At 42.9% G+C, this 20,537-nt stretch overlaps 2 protein-coding genes across 4 annotated transcripts in view; one reads left to right on the top strand and one right to left on the bottom strand.

The window, feature by feature from the left end:
* GPN3 (GPN-loop GTPase 3) overlaps positions 1–20,537 on the bottom strand; it is a 184,093-nt gene that overhangs the window by 135,740 nt on the left and 27,816 nt on the right. The window lies entirely within an intron of this gene.
* ATP2A2 (ATPase sarcoplasmic/endoplasmic reticulum Ca2+ transporting 2) overlaps positions 1–20,537 on the top strand; it is a 43,279-nt gene that overhangs the window by 20,767 nt on the left and 1,975 nt on the right. Inside the window, exons 6-20 of one of the 3 annotated variants that reach the window (XR_012081941.2) lie at positions 4,524–4,604; positions 6,239–6,324; positions 6,853–7,317; positions 9,992–10,080; positions 11,439–11,541; positions 12,060–12,191; positions 12,295–12,417; positions 12,883–13,101; positions 13,451–13,786; positions 14,165–14,385; positions 15,160–15,362; positions 15,482–15,567; positions 15,965–16,098; positions 16,385–16,502; positions 16,677–18,436. Coding sequence is in view for 2 of the 3 variants with exons in the window: in XM_072983468.2 (XP_072839569.2) it covers positions 4,524–4,604; positions 6,239–6,324; positions 6,853–7,317; positions 9,992–10,080; positions 11,439–11,541; positions 12,060–12,191; positions 12,295–12,417; positions 12,883–13,101; positions 13,451–13,786; positions 14,165–14,385; positions 15,160–15,362; positions 15,482–15,567; positions 15,965–16,098; positions 16,385–16,502; positions 16,677–16,946 (2,666 nt within the window). In the remaining variant the exon portion in view is untranslated. Of the gene's footprint in view, positions 1–4,523; positions 4,605–6,238; positions 6,325–6,852; positions 7,318–9,991; positions 10,081–11,438; positions 11,542–12,059; positions 12,192–12,294; positions 12,418–12,882; positions 13,102–13,450; positions 13,787–14,164; positions 14,386–15,159; positions 15,363–15,481; positions 15,568–15,964; positions 16,099–16,384; positions 16,503–16,676; positions 18,570–20,537 lie in introns of those variants that run through there. The other 2 variants (XM_072983469.2, XM_072983468.2) reach the window with 2 other exon arrangements.

The raw sequence follows: 20,537 nt of genomic DNA, 5'->3' as shown, positions 1-20,537 counted from the left end.
TATGCTTGTGCATCAGCTATAAAGGAAGCAAAAAAGAACCTGGAGATCAGGATAGGAAGTCTTAACTATGGAAGCAATAATGGTCACGTTTATCTAGGGCAGTGGCTGAGTGATAGTTCAGGACTTGAGGAAGCTGAATCTGTGCTAGTCGGTGTCACGTGCTAAGGAAATTGTTTGCTAGGTGGGAGGCTTTAGACAGTCTCCAATCTAGTGCCCTGCACATGCTTTGGGAGTTGGATCATCCCTGATCTTTGGCCAGGTGGCCTGGGTCTAAAGGATACCAGTTTGGCGAACCCTCCTTCCTTATTATGCAACTGATGTCTTGCCAGTAGATCAACTATCAACAGGGAACTTATTCTGAAGGATAGAAAACAGTAGTTTGGGGGAATACGTCCTTAAGATCACTCCCTGGCCGACAAAGGCTGTATGTCTTTTCACCGCCCCAAGCTGATCTTTAACAAACTGAACTGAACGTAGCTTAGTAACCTAGAGGTGACTAATAAAATGTATCCGGATTGTGTCCTCGGATGCCTTTCTGCTTTGCTGATCTGATGCTGATTTTCACTGGGAAAAAAAAGATAAAATCAAATAATTGATAGCTGTGTTGTTTTTACAGTGACTGGTCATTTTAAAGTTTTGTTAGAAGCACTTCAAAACTGTTGGAAACACACCTTCTTTTTTTGGTTCTGAATGCTAAATGATTTCTCTGAAAAGACTGTGGATACTTCATTGATACATATGAGTTACTTTGTTCTTTGCTTAATGGAGCCCCAACTTTCTTCTTGAATCTCATGCCATTTTTAATTCTGAACTCCTGTGTTATCGGTTCCTTTCATTTTAGGCTTGCTCATTAGTTGGGTTGGTTATGAGTGCAGTTGATTCCTAGACCGCTAATTTCCACATAGGGATGTCTGGAAGAGTCCCCTGTTTTCTTCTCTAAAGGTGAAATTGAACACTAATATCCGCTGTATTCTACTTTCACATCATTGTTCCAATATTATGGTGAAGATGTTTATAAACACTGAACTGCTTTCAGTGTCTGCCTGCTCTTCCCACTTCCATGAAGAGCATAGATAAAGTAGTATGTAAGAAATATGTAAAATGTAGTGATGTTTGTTGAATAATTTATCATTGTTCACTGTAGCTTTTAACAGAGCTATTTTTTTACTGGACTGTGGGAGAAGTCCTATTAAGGAAGTCCAAACACAAAAGGATTAATCCTGTTTCATGCCAGTTATCTGTACAATGGACTGGGGTTCAAACTAGGACAGGGACAGTTATTTAAGTGTCTATAAAAGGATTGTCGAATTTGACCTCTTTCTGGGTCTGGTGGGATTCTCCCCCTTGTGAGTTACTGAACTGTAAGGCTCGGGAAGTATAAAGCGTGCACTTTCTCCATGCTTTGGATTCACGGAATGCTTGCCTTCTAGCACTCTTGATATAGAGGAGTAGTAGACGCTCCCAGGGACATTTATGACTGGAACAAAAAGATATGGAACAAAATGCTTGAACATCAAGATAATTTGCTGTGAGCACTGGTTTGTTAAATAAGGTGTAGAAATCTTTGTTGCTGAGGTCATTGGAGGCTCTGTAGAAATGCCACAGTTTACTCTTCTCCTTACCTGAATACAGGCAGTACTCTAACAGTGATAATTACTGGATATTGTTTGTTTCACTCAGGAGGCTTGCCAGAATTTCCTTTGATGTCGATAGTCTTCACTTCTGGGCTCTGGAGCCCAGAGGCTCCGTTTCTGCCCCTGGTTATGTTGACTGTGCTCTTAATGCTGCTTGTTGAATCTTGGTTCCTTGTGCTTGCTAAAACCCACACATTGAGCTGTTGCTGTAATTAAAGTCTTCCCATTATTTTCAACAAATCAGTGTACTGCCCTATTCAAATAGTCATAATTATCTTTATTGGAAGAAGCCAGCCTGTGTTTATAAGAGGGGGTAGGGTGTTCGCTAATGTTAAAGCACCGCTATGGGAATCAGTCAGAGTGATTTATACTAGGTAGCTGTACGCTCAGCCGTTTCAAACCCATTCACTAATGGATCTCTCCCAATGTATTGCTTTTGAGCACCTCTGATGTCATAGTCCTAAAGTAAGCTTGGATAAGAATGTGCTGGAGTCTGGCCAGGGTCTGTGTGGAAGTTGCTAGCCTGTGTGTTTTCTGAGCATTTGAAGGGGTATGTTGGAGAGGAAATACAACTTTACTTTCCCCGTAGGACTTTTGTTTGGTCAACGTTCATCTGACCTTATGAGTGACCGTGGCAAAGATTAGGAGCCTCAGACTTTGCCTCTTGAGACCCATTTATCTCTAGATAAAAGAGAAATGAAAAGGATAATTGGACTTAGGAAGTCAGTATTGGAAATGGAAGAATGTGTTGTTAATCTGGAATGATGGAGTGAAAGCAAAATAAGGTTTTCATATTGGATTCTTTGAGATCTGGAACTCCTTAATGGCCATGAAAAAGAAGCATGTAGACGTTGCAAGAAAGAGAGAAATGTTCGGAAGGAAGGCTGCAAACCGAAGGAAATGGTGAAGCAAAATATTCTGCCACAAGGGTTACAAGCATGTCAAACCTAGGACTGAATTTTGGCTTTAGAACATTTGCTGCGTCTTTGTGTCCCGCCTGAACGTTCACTTTGGATTGTTCTGCAAACTTCAGAACAATGAAATGTGGCTAAGCTGCCATTTTTGCTGCCTCAAAACAATTGGCAGTTATTTATTAGAATAAACTTATACATTTTGTACTAGGAGGTTTGCTGATATACAAGCGGCCTTGCTAAGCAAATTAACTTTGTTCTTCCCGGGACGTTTCACCGTTTGTCAGCCTTCATCTGAAGAGTTGATAACAAACCTTCAAGCCTTGTCACGATAGGATTTTTCTTCTACAGGCTGTGCTGGCATTTGGTTGGCATGTGTGAAGCAAGCGATCTGTCTGGTAGTTGCCAAACTGTATATAGCATTACTAGGCTGGTCTATACATAATCTCAGTGAAGAGGATCCAGTCTTTAAATATTCCATTGTCAAGTGTGCTGGTGCATTTGAGATGCTCAGCTGTTGAAAATCCCGCAACCATGTGTGTCCTTCTGGATGGATTGATAGATTTTTCTTCTCATTGTGTCTGAAGCCTGAGCCCCCTCCTGTTTGGGGGAACTGTGATAGGAGGGAAACAGCTGCTATCGTGTATCTGCATAGAAACCTCCCCACGACATCTGGGGAATACGTTCAAATAGTTTGCCCATTTTTGGGCTTGGTCATTGTTTCTCTTGTACTATTTTCTCTTCAGTACGGAAGGGGCACAGTGAGCTTAAGACTGGCTTTCGTGTGCAAGAATTGAGCTGAAAGGAGCAATGTTTGGGGGGGGTTGCCTTATGTCAATACAGTATATAAATAAAATAAACATAGCTGCCTTGTTGGACACTTTATTCTAAAGAGAGAATGGTTAAATAGGATATAGCTTGTTTCAATCCAACAGTTGTGCCTAAGTGGTATTGAAATGTAGCCTTATGAAAAATGGCACAAAAATCTACCATTTTCCAAGCGCGCCTGAAGCCACTTATGTGCTTAGTCCTGTAGTAAATGTTCCTGTTTCCACAACCCAACACATAAGGTTGCAGGACCTTCTAGCTTTCCTCACAGCCAGATGCTTTTCTCTGCATCCATGATTGCTACCAGTTGCATAAGCAGTTCCTTTAGGGATTAGACTTCTGTTCTGTGTATCCCTACAGTAAAACTAGAGGGACCATATCTTAACAAGTATATTCTTTCTGACAGGATCAGTAATTTATTAACTGGATAATGCTAGCATTTTAAATACCTCCTTCTTGGGCCTTTGATATGCTTTTACTTTCCTGTTATGACTACAGTTGGGGAAAAATGGTTTTAGTGTAAATTTTCCCTTTAGAAACTGACACATGTGCTACCTTAGAAGCATTTGTGGGATGAACTGTCAGCAGATGGCAATAAATTGTCCTCTGCAGCTGCCTGTCCAACAGCCATGTTACTCAGATGATTCTGGTGAGATCTTTAAATATTTTATTTTTCCACCAGTCCTGAATATTTTATGCCATAATATGAACTGTTATTGAAACATCCTCAGGTTCAAAAGTGGCTTCAGATGTAGCATAAGAAAAGTGTGCCATGGTTGAAGAGATCAAATTGTCTTTTGAATGTGTAGAACAAATTGTGTGATCTCTTGAATTGTTACAATTACACTACCATAGCTGATGGAGAAGTAATAGGAAATGCAGTATATACATGTGTGTGCATACATGTATGATCTCCTAGAATATGCACAGTATTAAAATCATCTAGTTTCATTTTCAGCCTGTCAACTGATACGCTTCTGTACAAGATTGTGGAAACTCTGAAAAATAAATGAGCAGCTTCATTTCTTAAGAGAGAGAGATTTCAGACGATGTAAATGATAGTGTTGTTTGTTCCTTACGTATACATGTAAAAACACTTTACATTTGCTGATGTTAGTAAAACACGTGTGGTCTTCTTTCTAATCCACAGTTGGTGACAAAGTTCCTGCTGACATAAGAATTACTTCTATAAAATCTACAACTCTAAGAGTAGACCAGTCAATCCTCACAGGTAAGTGATTCTTGGAGAGTTTTCTTGTTGCCTCTGCTAGTTTTCGGAACAAGCTGGAAATCTTGTCTCGATTGCAACAGCATCCTAGGCCAGAATCCCATTCAGAAAAAAACAGCATCTGCAGAAGGCCAGATTGCACAGTGTTTTTATCCTCTTTTGGCAGCTGTCTTTTTCATAGTTCTACAACCGGTGGTGCTTCTGCTTTTGCAACCAGAGGATGACTTGGCTGTCCAGAGAAGGGCTCCCTGCCACGTGTGGCTGCTTGCATGATTCATCTTAACTTGCTGTATTTGCACAAAAGGATCCTGACTCCGATATTTTAACCAAACTTCAACGTTCAGTCTTTGTGAATTAGAGAAATCTCATGCATTGGGTGCACCTTGTACTTTTTCCACTGGAAGCTTTTATAACGTCTTGGCATTGTTCTTGGCTTTATTCCAGCTGTAAAATAATTTAGCATATGGGCTTCCTGAAGTTAGAATGAGCTGGAGCCTCTTGTTCCAATCTTGGAATGAAGGATCTGTCTGTATTTTACAAGTATATATTGGAAATTGGAGGCTTTCAGTCTTCCTGGTTTAGCCGTGTTGGTTAACTGTCAATATTGCTTCTAAAATTGTAATATTTCTATCTTGAATATTTTTGAGTGGCAACCGGGAGAGGAAATGATTCTGTCTTTTGGGAATGAGTCCTCTAGCATTATCTTCCATGGCTGTCCAAGATAGGTAGTGGTCACATGCTCTACAAATTCTGTCTTTGCACAGAGGCTGTGCCTTCTCCTTCTCCTTCTGTCTTAGATCAGAATGGACATTATTATGATGGCAGCTACTGGTTTTTCTGAACTCTTATTTGTATATCCTTATCCTCCTTCAACTGTTTATTTGACTAACTCCTCAGCTTATCCCTCTTGTTCATTTCAATTCCAGTTCTCAGTTCCCTTCCTGCTTATTAAAATAAGTGAATGAATAAATAAATCGTTTCTTTCTTTTTTTTCTGTGAGAGATGTAGGTAACCTGGCATTACCTAACTAGGTGTTGGGTAGCTTCCTCTGTTTTGTTATATGTACTCCCTTGACTTCTTATTTTTAATCAGCTTTTCAGCTGTTCACCTCTCAGCAAGAGATCTTATTGTTAAGAGGAATACTGGAGAGGAGACTCTTTTATTTTGGCCCAGTTAGGGTTTTATTTGACATTTTAGAGGTGAGAGTAATATGCTTGCTTTGTAGAATTTAGGTCAGATGTAAATTCTTAACTCTTCTTGTCCAGAAATTCTGAAGACAAACAGGCAGAAGAAGGTCTCAACACCCATCAGGGCAGACTTTTAAGCAATTAGGTTTAAATTGTTGTGTGCCTCCTTGGGTCTGGAGTGAAAGGTGGCATATAAACAAATAAATGCAAATTAATGCAGACCTCATGATGCTGGCATCGCTTGCCCTCCTCAAATTCAGAGGAGCCTAGTGATGTACACATTTGTGGGTTTTTTCTTTGCCTTTTGGCTGTCCTGTTGGGATGCAAATTTTGTGTAGGCTGTATTTTGACATAATGGTTTATACAGGTCTTCAGAAGGTGGGAAATGATGTGGTGGTGGTGGTGGAGAGAGGCTTAATATCTTACTTAAAAGTGTAACCCTTTCTCTAGGTGAATCTGTGTCAGTAATAAAGCACACGGATCCAGTGCCTGATCCTCGTGCAGTGAACCAAGACAAGAAGAACATGCTGTTTTCTGTGAGTAGTAGATCTTGAAAGATTGTATTCTGTTTGCACATACTGATTCTGAAGGGGGGGGAGGTTGTTGTGCAACGCCAACTCTTTTCCTAGGTTGTTATTTTCTTTTGCAAAAGAAAACTTTTAACTTCTTGGTTTCAGTGTTTCCCTCTCGGAAATAGGAGTAATCTCTCCATGAATAGGTGAGAGGATAAGCAGAATTAGGATTAATGGTAGCTTGCCATATTGGGAAGCACTTTCCCCACGAATGTTTTCTGAAGGGAGATGCATACCTTACGACAGACTTGGTGTATTAAAAACCTTTCTAAAGATCAAAATGAAATCCAGAGTCACTTCCAGATGGCTAATGAGAGCTATACAGATTACACATATGTTGGTCCTGTGGCTCTAAATGACATGGCAACCTTTAGAATTGAAATATAATACTGTGATACAATACAGTGCCTGAAAAGCACTCGTCATCTGTTGACCTGTGTTGGTGATTTTATTGAGCCGTTCTTCACGTCCCATTTCAATTCCTTGATGTAGGGCACAAACATCGCGGCAGGCAAAGCCATGGGGGTCGTCGTGGCGACCGGAGTCAACACCGAAATAGGGAAAATCCGTGACGAGATGGTGGCTACCGAGCAAGAGAGGACCCCGCTTCAGCAGAAGCTGGATGAGTTTGGGGAGCAGCTGTCCAAGGTCATCTCGCTTATCTGCATCGCCGTGTGGATAATCAATATCGGTCACTTCAACGACCCTGTCCACGGCGGCTCCTGGATTCGGGGCGCCATCTACTACTTCAAAATCGCCGTGGCGCTGGCCGTGGCGGCCATCCCGGAGGGTCTCCCTGCTGTCATTACCACCTGTCTGGCGCTGGGGACGCGGCGAATGGCCAAGAAGAACGCGATTGTCCGGAGCCTGCCGTCCGTGGAAACCTTGGGCTGCACTTCCGTCATTTGCTCGGACAAAACTGGCACCCTCACCACCAACCAGATGTCGGTTTGCAGGGTACGGTTGGTTCAGTCGTCCTGTCTCTTTCCATTTTTGCTGAAGGCCGTCTCGGAAAGGAGGTGCATCTCTGGGCCAGCAAGGCTGTCGGTTCATCCCTGTCAGTAGAGCCTGCTTTATCAGCAGAGGTCTGATTTGCAGGAAAGCTAATAATTATGCTTAATTAGGAAGAGAATGCCTCCTTTTGTATGAATCTGGATTTCTGCTCAGTCCTGAGTGAATCAAATTACAGGCTTGTTATGAAGCAGAGCTTAGCAGTGCTTTCTCCTAGAAACCCTTGTTTCAGCTTTTGGACTCCGTTTGGACAGATAGGGAGCCTTTAGAATGACTTCTCCCTCATCACTCACTGACTAGCCCTGTCAGCTTGCGGGGGGGGGGGGGCGGGAATAAATGTGCCTTTAGGGAAGAAATGGTAAAACAAGCCAACATTTCTTAGTTTCAGAAACTTCGCTAGCTGGTGCTCGGATGTTGCTTCTGTCCCAGGCCTTTCCAACTTCAGTCTTCTGTATCAGATTGGCGGTCAGATTGTCTTTACCAGACTATGGCTGAATTAGATCTAACTGTCCTGAACTTAAAATCGTAACTTCTCCTTTTAATATTAAATAAACGAGTCGGGGTCTAAGGCCAGGATCCTCTGGCCAAACAGTTAATGGGACAACCATAGTCACAGCTAGGACTACTTACTATAGTTGTAAACCAGAGGTTTTAAAGGAGATCTCCACTTGCATAGGAACAATACTTGGCAAGCGTTAGATACTGAGAGGCTGCCCTGGTAAGAGCACCCCGGCTTTGCTCATGCCCAAGAGGATCTCTAGATTTCTGAGGTTGCATTTGAGCCGAACGGCTCCATTCTAAGTAGGGGAAACGCTCTGTCTGTGCCTTTGTGTATGTATGCACCTCAAGAAAGCTGTCTTGAATGCAAATTAAGCTGGGTATTGTATTCTCTCCAGCAAGTGCGCAGCTTTTTTTATTCTACAGCCTGTTCTGCCTCGCTTGTGCTTAGCATTCCGAGCAGGCACGTAATAGAAGGACAAAGTGAGATCCGTAGCTCAAATTTAAGGCATGCTTATGTTGTTGGATTACTAATTGTGTTGGAGCCTCTCTGTCCTTCGTGGCCGTGAATAATTGCATCTAGAATTACTGGGACACAGTAGAATTTCAGATCAGTCAACAGCAACATAGTTGTGGGACACTTCTTATGTCCTCCGTGTTTTCTGGTGGTTTTTTTTTTTTAACCAATACTGGTGTCCTCCTCTTTGAATGTGTTGTTTACCTATTGGCATTGCTCCTTAGTCTTCGCCAGAATGTTACTGCTGTATAGTATCTGCTTGTGGGACACAAAGCTGAGGCTCATCTGTATTCCAGAGGAAGTTCCTTGCAGGGGTATTGCATAACTGCCTGTCTCTTAAGGAGGTAGATGCAAAAAAAAAAAAAAAAAAAGCAGAAAGGTTCCTCTGTATAGAAATATCCAGGTCTTTCTCCTTTTAAAATCAGCTTTTTGCAGTGTAGTCTTGGACCCTTAATTCTTTTTAGAAACGTTTCTCTAATATTGTATATCATGGCCTTGACATGCTTGTTTATCTTTTACTCTCGGGTCCATCAGAAAAAGACTTCTTGGGATAAAGCTGTAGCAGATATAAGGAGCAAAGCAGCAGTTGGCCTGTATAAAGAGCAAGGGTGTCGTCCCTTCAGGATGATTTTGCAGAAGTAATCTCAGGAGGTCCTGTTTCTTCTGCAGTGTGGTCTTTTTGCCAAACTGTAGCCGGTCCAAGTTGGTGTGACACATACAGAGGAATTCTTAAGAACTATACAGTCTTAAAAAGAGTATCAGACTTTGTATTGAAGGCCTTTGGGAAGAACTATCCGATGATGGGATGGCAATGTCCGTCCTCGAGGACTGGAGTTCAGTTCTCGGGAATGTGTGCATGCTATGTAGTTCATCCATTATTGGTATGCTCTGGCTGAAACCCTGTTACACATTAATGTCAAGAGCATAACTCTTGGAAGCAAACATCGGTTTAAAAAAAGCAAATATGGTTAAAAAAAATTCTGAAGACATGATCTGTTGCATGCTGAGTTGTGCAGCTTGGGATGCAAGAGATAAGATCTGTGGAGATTCCTTAAATGTATGGCAATTTACCTCTAAAAATTGTGCCATTGACATAACTGCACAACAGGACTTCAGCTGTTGCCTTTTCTTCCATCTCCTCCTCCCGCCTTAAGACTGCAGCATGTTTCTGTTGAAGATGAGTCTTCTTTTCTTCAAGACTCGCTTCATCAGCAGAAGCGTACTTTGTCTTTCGGCTCTCCCCTGTCTCATCCTGTTAATTTTGTACCATCCCTTACCCTCCATCCTAGGGGCTCACACTGTTCCCATAGGTTCTGTGAAGTAGCACTCACTCCTTTGGTGCTAAAACGTTAACAAGTGTATCGTCACATTCTCATGGGCAAGAGTCTCTCTGGTTCAGAAGACATTCTCCACCTGCTGGATAGAGCCTCTCAGGCATGGGTTAATAAACCACCATGTACCCAGAAGTATGTTTCTTCTTCCATAATGGCATTTAACTCAATTTTTGTTGTGAGAGAGAAAGCATCAGCCTTCATAATTTGTATGGATCCTACTTCAATTACTTTGGTTCGCTTACTGTAATTTGCACCTTATCTATCTTAACAGATGTTCGTTCTGGACCGAGTGGAAGGGGACAGCTGCTTCCTCCATGAATTTACTGTGTCCGGCTCAACATATGCTCCCATAGGAGAAGTGTAAGAGCTTTATCCTTACTCACTGTTTCCCGGTGCACCCCCTTGCAGGTCTGTCTACACGCAGGGCGGCACTGAGGCCAAGCATAGGCCTGCCTGAAAGAAAGTTATCTGCTGGCAAGTGGTCCTGATGACTTTTGATATGCAAATTGACAGTGTGGTATGTCCGAGGAGTTACGTTTTGGAAGAAACAATATTGTCCAGAAAGCTTAAGTGGACCTCCAGAGTTTTCAGACCGTTAACTCCCACAGTCCTGTATGGTTGGCCTGCGCTTAGTGGGGCCGATGGGAGGTGTGGGCCAATGTGGCTAAGGATTCCTCAAGCCTTTTAAAAGACAAATTATTGTTTATTTGGTCTGAACTGAAGAGGGGAAGAAAGTGACCTGTCTGACGAAGGCTGTCTGTTTACTGTGATCTCGTATTGACCACTGAAAATGCAACCTGCCTCTCTGCTTCGGAGTGAGAGCTTTATCCCCGAATAGTGTCTCTTCCATGTCCTTTGAACCTTGATTTGGCCAGTTTGTTTGGAGTTAATTGCTGTTAACTTGTAGAGCATGCATGTCGTTTGTCTGGACTCTCTTAGGCCTTAGTCACTTTGTGTGCTACTTTTTCTCCTGTGTAATGAAATAGATGCACATATGCCTGAATATGGTGCCTTCGTGTGGTAAGAGTGGTACAGATTGTTAATATGAGTAGATAATTGAAAAAGGCATAACATCTGTCACTGTTCCCTAGTTGATGGCTTTGTTTACACGGAGCTCTTTAGAAAGAGGAGATAAGAGGGAGTGTTTAATGAGACATTTAGATGAAACTCTCAGTTGGAAGAAATGCTAAATGTGTCAGATTCTTAGTTCTTTAGGCAAGAGAGGTTTGGCGAATGGCTGCTGTGGGGGCCTTTGTTAGTCTAGTTTGCCTTAAGGCAAAATTCTCCTGGGAGAGACTGGTGAAGTCACTTTACCACCTTGAAAACTGGAGCACTCTTACTTCACAACTTTTTTTTAATTTCAGCAGGAAGGAAAACTAGGATAAGAGAGAGAATAAATTGGACCTGTTGCAAAGACCAGTGAATCTGCTTGTAATTGTGGATTTTGTGGGCATTTTGAGTCTCTCTCTGCCTCTTAAAATTTTATCTGGCATATAAAGATGCTCCCCGAACAAAATAATAAAAAAAGCAAGCTCTGTGGCCATTTACATTGGTGGAGCCCATGCAGTCCAAGTCTGTCAGTTATGTGCTTTCTGGATTTTTTTTTTTCATATGAACAGTTTCAAGAAAGAAGATGGGTTGGATTAGTCACCGGGTAAAGGCTGTTTCTTCACAAGACTCTGGAATGAAAGTCTTACTTCCCATTTTTCTCTTGACAGATATAAAGATGACAAGCTTGTCAAATGCTGTCAGTTCGATGGGCTTATAGAATTAGCAACGATCTGTGCACTTTGCAATGATTCTTCTCTGGATTTCAACGAAGTAAGTCAATCTTTTGAAATCAAGGAAGCCGCTCAGGCAGTAGAATGTATGTTCTCGGTTTCCTGTAGCCATAACACTGTCAGGTTATCTCCTACCCATCCCCTCTTCCTTTGTACATGCCAGAACTGTTTGTTCAAAGGAGAAGCTATTACCCAAAAATACGTTTTATTTCATTACTAATTTTTTATCACCCTTTGCCAAATGTTATGTTGAAAGTGGTATGCTATAATTGCAAAAAAAAAAAAAATAAATAAATAAATAAAAAAAAAATCATATGTAATTATTTCAAGTGTAACTGCAGGATCACCAAATGGAATTATTTAAAAGGGAAAAACTAAAAACTGCTGGCTGAAATCAGCTTTTTTTAAAACTTTGCTTTTATTGACAAATTTGGATTAAAACTGGTTTTGTTTGAAATCTTAAAACCAAGTTTGTTTTGTCAAGAAGACTGCTCTGAGCTTTAAGTCTGTGATAAATATATATATATTTATTGTGCTGATAACTATTTCTGTTTAAAGGCCAAAGGAGTGTATGAAAAGGTTGGTGAAGCCACAGAGACCGCCCTGACTTGTCTGGTAGAGAAGATGAACGTGTTTGACACAGAACTCAAAGGGCTGACCAGGATTGAAAGGGCAAACGCGTGCAATTCGGTCAGTACCGCACGAATGTTGCTCAACAGACAGCTTGGCGCAAGCGAGTTCATTGCAACGCCATTCTGACTTCTCTCCGTTCTTCCCTCCTTCTGTTTTGCAGGTGATCAAGCAACTCATGAGAAAAGAGTTCACCCTTGAATTCTCTAGGGACAGGAAGTCCATGTCGGTATACTGCACGCCCAACAAACCCAGCCGGACCGCCATGACCAAGATGTTTGTTAAGGCAAGTCAGGTTTGTGGGAGCATAGCGTGGGTAGCGTGGCTCTCAAACAATCTTTCCGTGGAGTCATGACCCCCCCCCCACCTCTGTGTGCTTAATAATATTCCTTCTCTCGTAGTGAGCAAGTTGATGTTGCAAAGGTAGACACGGTTTTAGAAAAGGTAGCCGTGTTAGTCTCTGCTGCCATTTAACACAAAATCAAAAGAAAAATAAAGAAGATAAAAACTTTGTGGCACCTTAAAGACTAACTGCTATATTCTAAGGTGAGCTTTCGTGGAGAAGTAAGACTGAGGTTGTGGACTTGTCCAGGAAAGCCCATGTTAAACTATAGCAGGTGACACAATGTTTTGTCTTATTTTTTATTTTTCCTTTGCATGGATGCATCTTTGCCAGATACATATACATGCTTCTTTGGTGTGAAGGCAAAGGGGCGCTCTGGTTTTTCAAGGGTTCATGTGCCTCCCGCAGGGTGCTCCCGAGGGCGTCATTGACAGATGTACGCATGTCCGGGTTGGAGGTGCTAAAATGCCGCTGACACCAGGAGTGAAGCAGAAGATCATGAGCGTCATTCGAGAGTGGGGGACCGGCAGAGACACCCTGCGCTGCCTGGCTCTGGCGACGCACGACAATCCGCTGAGAAGGGAAGACATGAAGCTGGAGGATTCTGCAAACTTTATTACCTATGAGGTATAATTGCAAAGTATAAAGTAGAGGTGGGCCTAAACTGCTGGTTCGGCGAATTGCACCGGTTGAATAAGTGTTTGGCACTTTCCAGCCCCGGCTCTTCTGGTGGGTGCCCACTCAAAAGCCGTGCCCACTGGGACGCTTCCTCTGAGTGGGTGCCCACCAGAGGAAGCGAGGCTGGGGGGGGCCACCGAACATCTGTTTGTCCACGAAACAAACCGGTGAGAACTGATTCGTTGCCATCTCTGGTATAAAGTTATCCATTTGCCCTTCTGTTTAGCAACTTGCAAATGCATTTTTTTTAGCTGTGATTTGGTAAAAACTTTGAACGGATGGGTGTTTTTCGTTCCAGACCAATTTGACCTTCATTGGCTGCGTGGGGATGCTGGACCCCCCAAGAATCGAAGTGGCGTCGTCCATCAAGCTGTGCCGGCAAGCTGGCATCCGTGTGATTATGATCACGGGGGATAACAAGGGGACGGCGGTGGCCATCTGTCGCCGCATTGGCATCTTTGGGGAAGACGAGGATGTCACCACCAAGGCCTTTACCGGACGTGAGTTTGATGAACTCTCCCCAGCTGCCCAGAGGGATGCCTGCCTCAACGCCCGCTGCTTTGCCCGCGTGGAGCCTTCTCATAAGTCTAAGATCGTTGAGTTTCTCCAGTCTTTTGATGAGATCACAGCAATGGTAAGTGTGTTGATGATGGCACCTTTCTGAGTAGAGACAGGTTAGGATCTGGAAGGAGGGGGTTGTCCTTACAGAAGCCCAAGCCATGTCAAGGGGTAGGGTTTCCCAACAGGAAGATCCTGTATGGGTTACAATGCATGTAAAATCCCTTTTAAAAAATGGTCACTCCGTTAACCAAGAGTAGATAGGGTGGATTTGGTTTTGAAGCCATCTGTACTTTTCTGGGCCTTAATGCTGAGATTAAAGTAAGCTTCTCCTAGAGTTACCTTTTCTGCCCAGTAAGTAACTCTGCCCAGCCCCCAACGTGAAGCTAGGGAAGCCCATTCCACCCCGACCCAGTGGGCCTGTGCTGATGCCCGTTTTGAAATGTTGTCGCAGACTGGCGACGGTGTCAATGATGCCCCAGCCCTGAAGAAAGCCGAGATTGGAATTGCCATGGGCTCGGGCACGGCGGTGGCCAAGACCGCTTCAGAAATGGTGCTGGCCGACGACAACTTCTCCACCATCGTCGCTGCTGTGGAAGAAGGCCGGGCCATTTACAACAACATGAAGCAGTTCATCCGCTACCTCATCTCCTCCAACGTCGGAGAGGTGGTCTGGTAGGTGTTCTCCTGCCTTGGCCCCTCCTCTCCAGAAATGTTGGGGAAATAGGCCACTCAATCTCAGCCTCTGGGGCGGTGAGGGCAGATGGCTCACCAGAAATGCAGGGCACCCAAACCTGTGGGTTTTGAAAGACGGTAAACTACTCTCCAAGATGACCTCTCCTGCATTCTGTAATAAAGGAATAGGTCATAGATAGCCTCCTGTATATTTCTAGGTTCCTAGGAGCTTGTCAGGATAAAGGCAACTGCCTCTACTCTCCTGCCTGCAAACGTGTCTCTCAAGTGTTCCTCCTCAGTAGCAGTTTTTGCAAGGTGACCTCAAGTGTCTGATAACAGGATCAGCCTTTGGCTTTTGGATCTGCTTGATTCTAAACTTCCATAGACTAGTTTGGTTTTCTCCCATGCAACCTTGAGGATCAGTTGGTGGTACAGATTTAAAAGAAGTGACCTCTTAAGTGATGAAAAGCATCTCTTGTGGCCCATGGTCATCTTCAGCCACATACCTTGCACTTAACTTTTGTTACCGTTATTGGAATATTAGAAGGGAAGGATGGGCTTTGTATGACAGGTCTGATTGCTGAAGCACAGAACTCTTTAAGAAGAACACTGTCGTGAGAGGGAGAATATTTTTCGGCCATAGGAGATAACACGTCCCCCTTACTGCCTCATTTGAGCTACAAGTTGTAAGCATTTTATACCTATTAAAAACGGCCTTGATATGACTGTTCTCGCTTGTGGGTTTTTCCCTCTTTCCCTTTCCTGTTTTAATAGTATCTTCCTGACTGCCGCTCTGGGATTCCCCGAAGCTTTAATCCCTGTCCAACTATTGTGGGTGAATCTGGTGACGGATGGACTCCCTGCCACTGCTCTGGGCTTCAACCCTCCCGACCTGGACATCATGAACAAGCCGCCTCGCAATCCTAAAGAGCCCTTGATTTCTGGGTGGCTGTTCTTCCGTTACTTGGCAATCGGATGTGAGTGTTGGTTCCCCTGGGCTCCGTAGAACAGAGCTGCTCTCTCTGCCGGCTTTTGGTATTCAGCCTCAAGAGAACTAACATTCCCCCCCCCCTTTTTTTTCCCCTCCCCATTTCAGGCTATGTTGGAGCTGCTACGGTGGGAGCCGCTGCCTGGTGGTTTATTGCTGCTGATGGTGGCCCAAGAATTACTTTCTACCAGCTGGTATTATTTCCTTCTAGCTATCTGAACTCCAGAAACATTTTTAACTGGTTTTCTTTTTCTTTTGAGAAGAGAAGCTTGCACCTTTTCAGAGCACAGCCTGCCTAACTTTAGTAATTATGCAAAATATAGAAGTTTCAAATGTTTTATTAAAAGAGCACCAGAATTTATCTGAGGCATGATTTTTTTACACATTAATATGTGCTTAACAGTAAAAATCAGATGGGGGAAGCTTAAGTGGTTGAAAAGGCCTCAGTCTTTGTAACTTTATAACTGGGCTCTCTTTTTAAAAAAATATCAGTTGCACAAAAGTATATTCTAATGAGCTTTTTGGAAGGAAAAAAAGGAACAGGGATGTAGTGTGTTATCCTAACATATCTATTTTTTAAATGTTCTGCAGAGCCATTTCTTGCAGTGTAAAGATGACAATCCAGAGTTTGACGGTGTTGACTGTGTGGTCTTTGAGTCCCCATATCCTATGACAATGGCACTCTCTGTCTTGGTCACGATAGAGATGTGTAATGCCCTCAACAGGTAAGGGCGTTACCTGTCCAGTTTGAACTGGAAAGCTGAAGGGTTTTTAAACTGACTTCCGTCGCTTTCATAAAGCACCAATGCAGGAATGTGAATTCTGCCTGTGTTCCTCGTAAGCAAAGAACTCCTGCTGGCTTCCAGCAGCCTCAGTCCGGGATGTTTTTAACAGAGTTTAAGGGATTTTTAAGCATGGTCTGAATAAACACATTCACAAAGATGTTTCTGTGATGAGCCAGAAATATGTGAATCTGTACACACGCATTCCGTCTCTTCCTCTTGCTTTCAGCCTGTCAGAGAACCAGTCGTTGCTACGGATGCCTCCCTGGGAGAACGTCTGGCTCCTGGGCTCCATTTGCTTGTCCATGTCTCTTCATTTCCTCATCCTTTACGTGGAGCCACTGCCAGTAAGTTCACATTGGCCGCGCCCAGGGCTCGCTCTCTCAACCAAAGACAGAAAAAGCCCCCTCTTCTTCCCCTCCACCCTTCCCCTCTCCCTCCATGTGGCTCTTGCCTCCCTCTCATCCCAGCCCAGCCCAAAGGCCTCCATTGTGATCCTCTTTCTCCTTTTTCTTTCCCAGCTGATCTTCCAAATCACCCCTCTGAATCTGACCCAGTGGCTGATGGTCTTGAAAATCTCGCTGCCCGTCATCCTGCTGGACGAGACACTTAAGTTTGTGGCCCGTAACTACCTAGAACCGGGTAAAGACAGTGTGCCGCCTGCCACCAAACCACGTTCCTTGTCCGCATGCACCGAAGGGATTTCTTGGCCATTTGTCCTCATTACCTTACCTTTGCTTATCTGGCTGTACAGCACAGACACTAACTTTAGTGACATGTTCTGGTCTTGACCTGGGGAAGAGGATAGTCTTGACAGAGAGATGTTTAACTTAAATCAGTTTTTTTTTAAATGGTTTGAAGCAATTGTCTTATTCTGCTGAATTTTCACATGAACATATTTGCCGCTGACTGAGGCTCCACATTCTAGACTTTTGGGGTTTTTCCCTCTTTCCTCCTCCCCCCCACCTCCCCCCCCCCGACTCCAGCGGGGAAGTAGTATTCCCTCCCCCTCTTTTATACACAACTAGAGTGTCCATTGACATGTACAGAGAAATTAACACTATTTTATGCAAATATTTTTTGTAGAAGAGAAGCATGTACAGTGTTCTGTTTCATAGTCAATTCATCCTTGTAAAAACAAAAAAATCAAAAAAAAATCAAAACCAACCAACCCAGAAAGTGTTTTGTGGGGGGAGAGTGGCCGTGGACACTTATCAATTGAGCAAATTGTAATTGGTAGCAGATTTTAGGGAATGAATGTTCATGTGTGGATGTTGTTGTTGTTTTTCCCCCACCTTAAACTAAAAGCATGCAATTGTTTTTGTCTTTTGCATGGCTGTCTACTCTTAATTGGCCATTCTGTTGGTTTTTTTTTTTTTCTGCACTAGGCAGATTATACGGCTGCCTCTCCTCTTTTCCTCTTTTTGCTTTCTCCTTCCCAATATTTTTAAATTCTGACCTAAAGTCTTTTTTACATCTGTCTTTGCAAGAGCTATGTCTATTCTGGCTGGTGCAGAAAATGCCATTCCAGGGGCAACCTATTAGTTCCCACCCCCAAAATCCTCCCCCAGCACATAGCGTGTTTTTTTTTAAAGAAAGAAAACTATTTATTTAAATATCTCTTTTTTTATTGTGACATCATTGTTTTCACCAGCGTTGCCCACTTTCGGAGGGCGGAAAAGGGAGAGGAATACCTAGATGGACTAGAAAATAAGGCACGAAAGTAAACAATAAAACATTTTTAAAAAAAATTGAGAATATCCTGGGTTTTTTTCATTTCATTTATACCCTAGGAAGCTAATGGTTCTGTTTTAATGATTCAGTGCTGTGTGTCAGATTTTTTTTTTGTGTTCCTTTTTATAAAAATTGTAACGGGACCAGGAATGAAACGAACTCTCATGTCTTGCACACCCAAAGTTCTCACTGGGTTTCTCGGTTAGGCCTCTTAACAATCAGGGCCACACCTTGGGATATATAATTTGCTGGCCACATCCAGTCCTGAAGTGGAGAAGTAACAAATTGTATGTGTATGTTTGTGTGTGTGTGTATGTTTTTGTAAAATCTGTAAATACCACATGACCAAATGAACATATTGTATAGAATTATTTTTATTTTTAATGTGGCACTAACCACCATCATTCTCTTGCGATAAATGTTAGTGCATGGTGTCGTGTTTTCCCCTCTTCCCAAAGCGAGTCCTGTACCAACAGTGTGTAAGTTCATTAACAGTCCTAATTGTATGGTGTTTCTCTCCAATGCCTTCCAACATTCATCGACTGAAGTGAGTATCTCTTCCATTTCACCATTTCAGTGGTGATGTGCTATGTAAAAAAAATTAATAAATAATAATAATAAAGATAAAAGAATAGCATATGCTGTATACATGTGAAAAATAAATGCTAATTTTTCCTTCATTTCCTGCTGCGTTTTGTCAGATATTCTGCTGTGCTACATTATTATCACCACTCTTTACATACTATTTACTGTAGCATAAAACCCAGGGCGTCTTCTGCCCCCCCCCCACTTTTTCTAACTTAAATCTTTAGAACATAAACTGCGTGGGAGGCAGGGTGTTGAGAGGCTCAGAATATTCCCCCCCCCTAAAATCACATTCACTCTCAAGATGCACCACTTCAGCATACTTGATACTGATGACACTTATATAACTGATTTTTTAAAAAACAATATTTTAGATTATAATCCCCTTTATAGAGAGGCACCCACTATCTTTCTAAAGTCCTGTGAAAACTTGTGTGTCTACTGCTGACTGCGCTTCTTTGCTCCTCCATAACTCGGCAGCCCCAAAGCATCGCGTATTCTCTTGAGTGCTAGCAGTTTTCATGGGATTTTATGAAGATAAGAGAATCTCTCCCCATAAGAAGCTTCCAACCTTAAAATCTTTTTTTTCTTTTCTTCCTGGTATGGGTTTTGAGCTGTCATTCCATTTCTCACCCTGTGTTTTCCCAGTTGGTTTTAGGCATGGATCTTTTTGCTAATTTTCCCCCCTCTTAGTTTAAGTCACACCTGTACATCTGTCACACCTGAACCATGGGTTCAGCAGGTGCTTTTATTCCTAAGGTCCAGGTTTGCTTCTTAGCACAGTTGGCGGGGGAACGTGCCTGGATTCTTTACAGGAGCTGCTGCTAATAGGGAGTGGATAGTTCTGGGATTAACGAGCCAGCCTTCCCGTTGTGTGGTGGAAAAGCCCCTTCACGTCTGCTCCCCTCAAGGATTGCTTCAGCCACACACTGGCCTTCCTCACTCTCTGGTGCTCCCCTTTCGGGTCCCTTGGACTGAAGAGAGAGGCCAATAAATGTAAGTGTTTGTGGCATGATAGGCTAACTAAATAAGGATGCTTGCAGGGGCTACTCATTGTTACCGGGTTGTAACTTATGTCCCTGAGGGAAATGCATACATACAGTGCAGGATGATGAAACCTCTTGAGTCAATAAGATGGCCTGATACGGATTCTAATGTTTCTGCAAGTGCAAACGGGGATTAGGGAAGGTTTGGGGAGAGCTTTAGGAGAAAATATTGGAGAAACTACAGCACTCTATAGGAAATACATTTATTTTTGTGAACTTTAAAAAAAACTTCTGGGTGGTTGATCTAAGGAGAGCTTGCGGTCACAAATTTATAAAAGCAGGAATTTTTTTTAGGCAGGCAGAGTTTTTATGGAAGCTGACAGGAAACAAAACTTGCTAGTCTTTTTAAGAGGCCTCGGGGGGGGCGCCTTCACTGGTGATGCAAAGCTTCTCGAAGACTCTCGGGTGTTTTTGAGCTGTGCTTTCATACAATTAAATGCCCAATAAATCCAGGAGTGGAAGGGGTTGGTGAGGTGAGGACCTCTGTAATTCTGTGGTGATAAAATGCAGTACAGCAGTCTCCTCCTCATGTCTTCTAAAGATGCAACCGATGAAAGATGTAGAATGATGAACGAAAGGAGGAAAATGGGGGACCTTTCCGTATGGGTGAGGTATAGGGGAAACAACCCAAGCTGTCTGTCCTCGCACCTGTCTCGTTTTTTTACTCCTTACACTCTTTAACCATTGTTTCCCTAATCTCTGCTCATTGCATTTTTTTTAAGTAACACATTAACACAGACTATAAACGTGATCTGCAGATTTTCTAACAAACTCCATGGGGTGGGGAGAGTCAGTAGTAGTTCTACAAAAGACAAGTTGAGCATCATGATAGAAAAGGGATCAGCAAAACAGTGTGTGCTAAACACACTTTATCCTGCTCATTGTGAGCTTCTGAGAATACATTCATGTTGTGTGTTGCAGTTCTTCCACTGAAGAGCCATTTCCGGGGGGGGGGGAAGACCTTGATGGGTGGAATTGCTCTGCTCTTCTTGTGTAGTGTATCTCTGACTTTAAAAC

The sequence above is a fragment of the Pogona vitticeps genome, chromosome 14 (assembly GCF_051106095.1).
Source record: "Pogona vitticeps strain Pit_001003342236 chromosome 14, PviZW2.1, whole genome shotgun sequence".
NCBI lineage: Eukaryota > Metazoa > Chordata > Lepidosauria > Squamata > Agamidae > Pogona > Pogona vitticeps.
The sequence above is the reverse complement of the archived record's forward strand: the minus strand, read 5'-3'. Positions and strand labels throughout refer to the sequence as shown.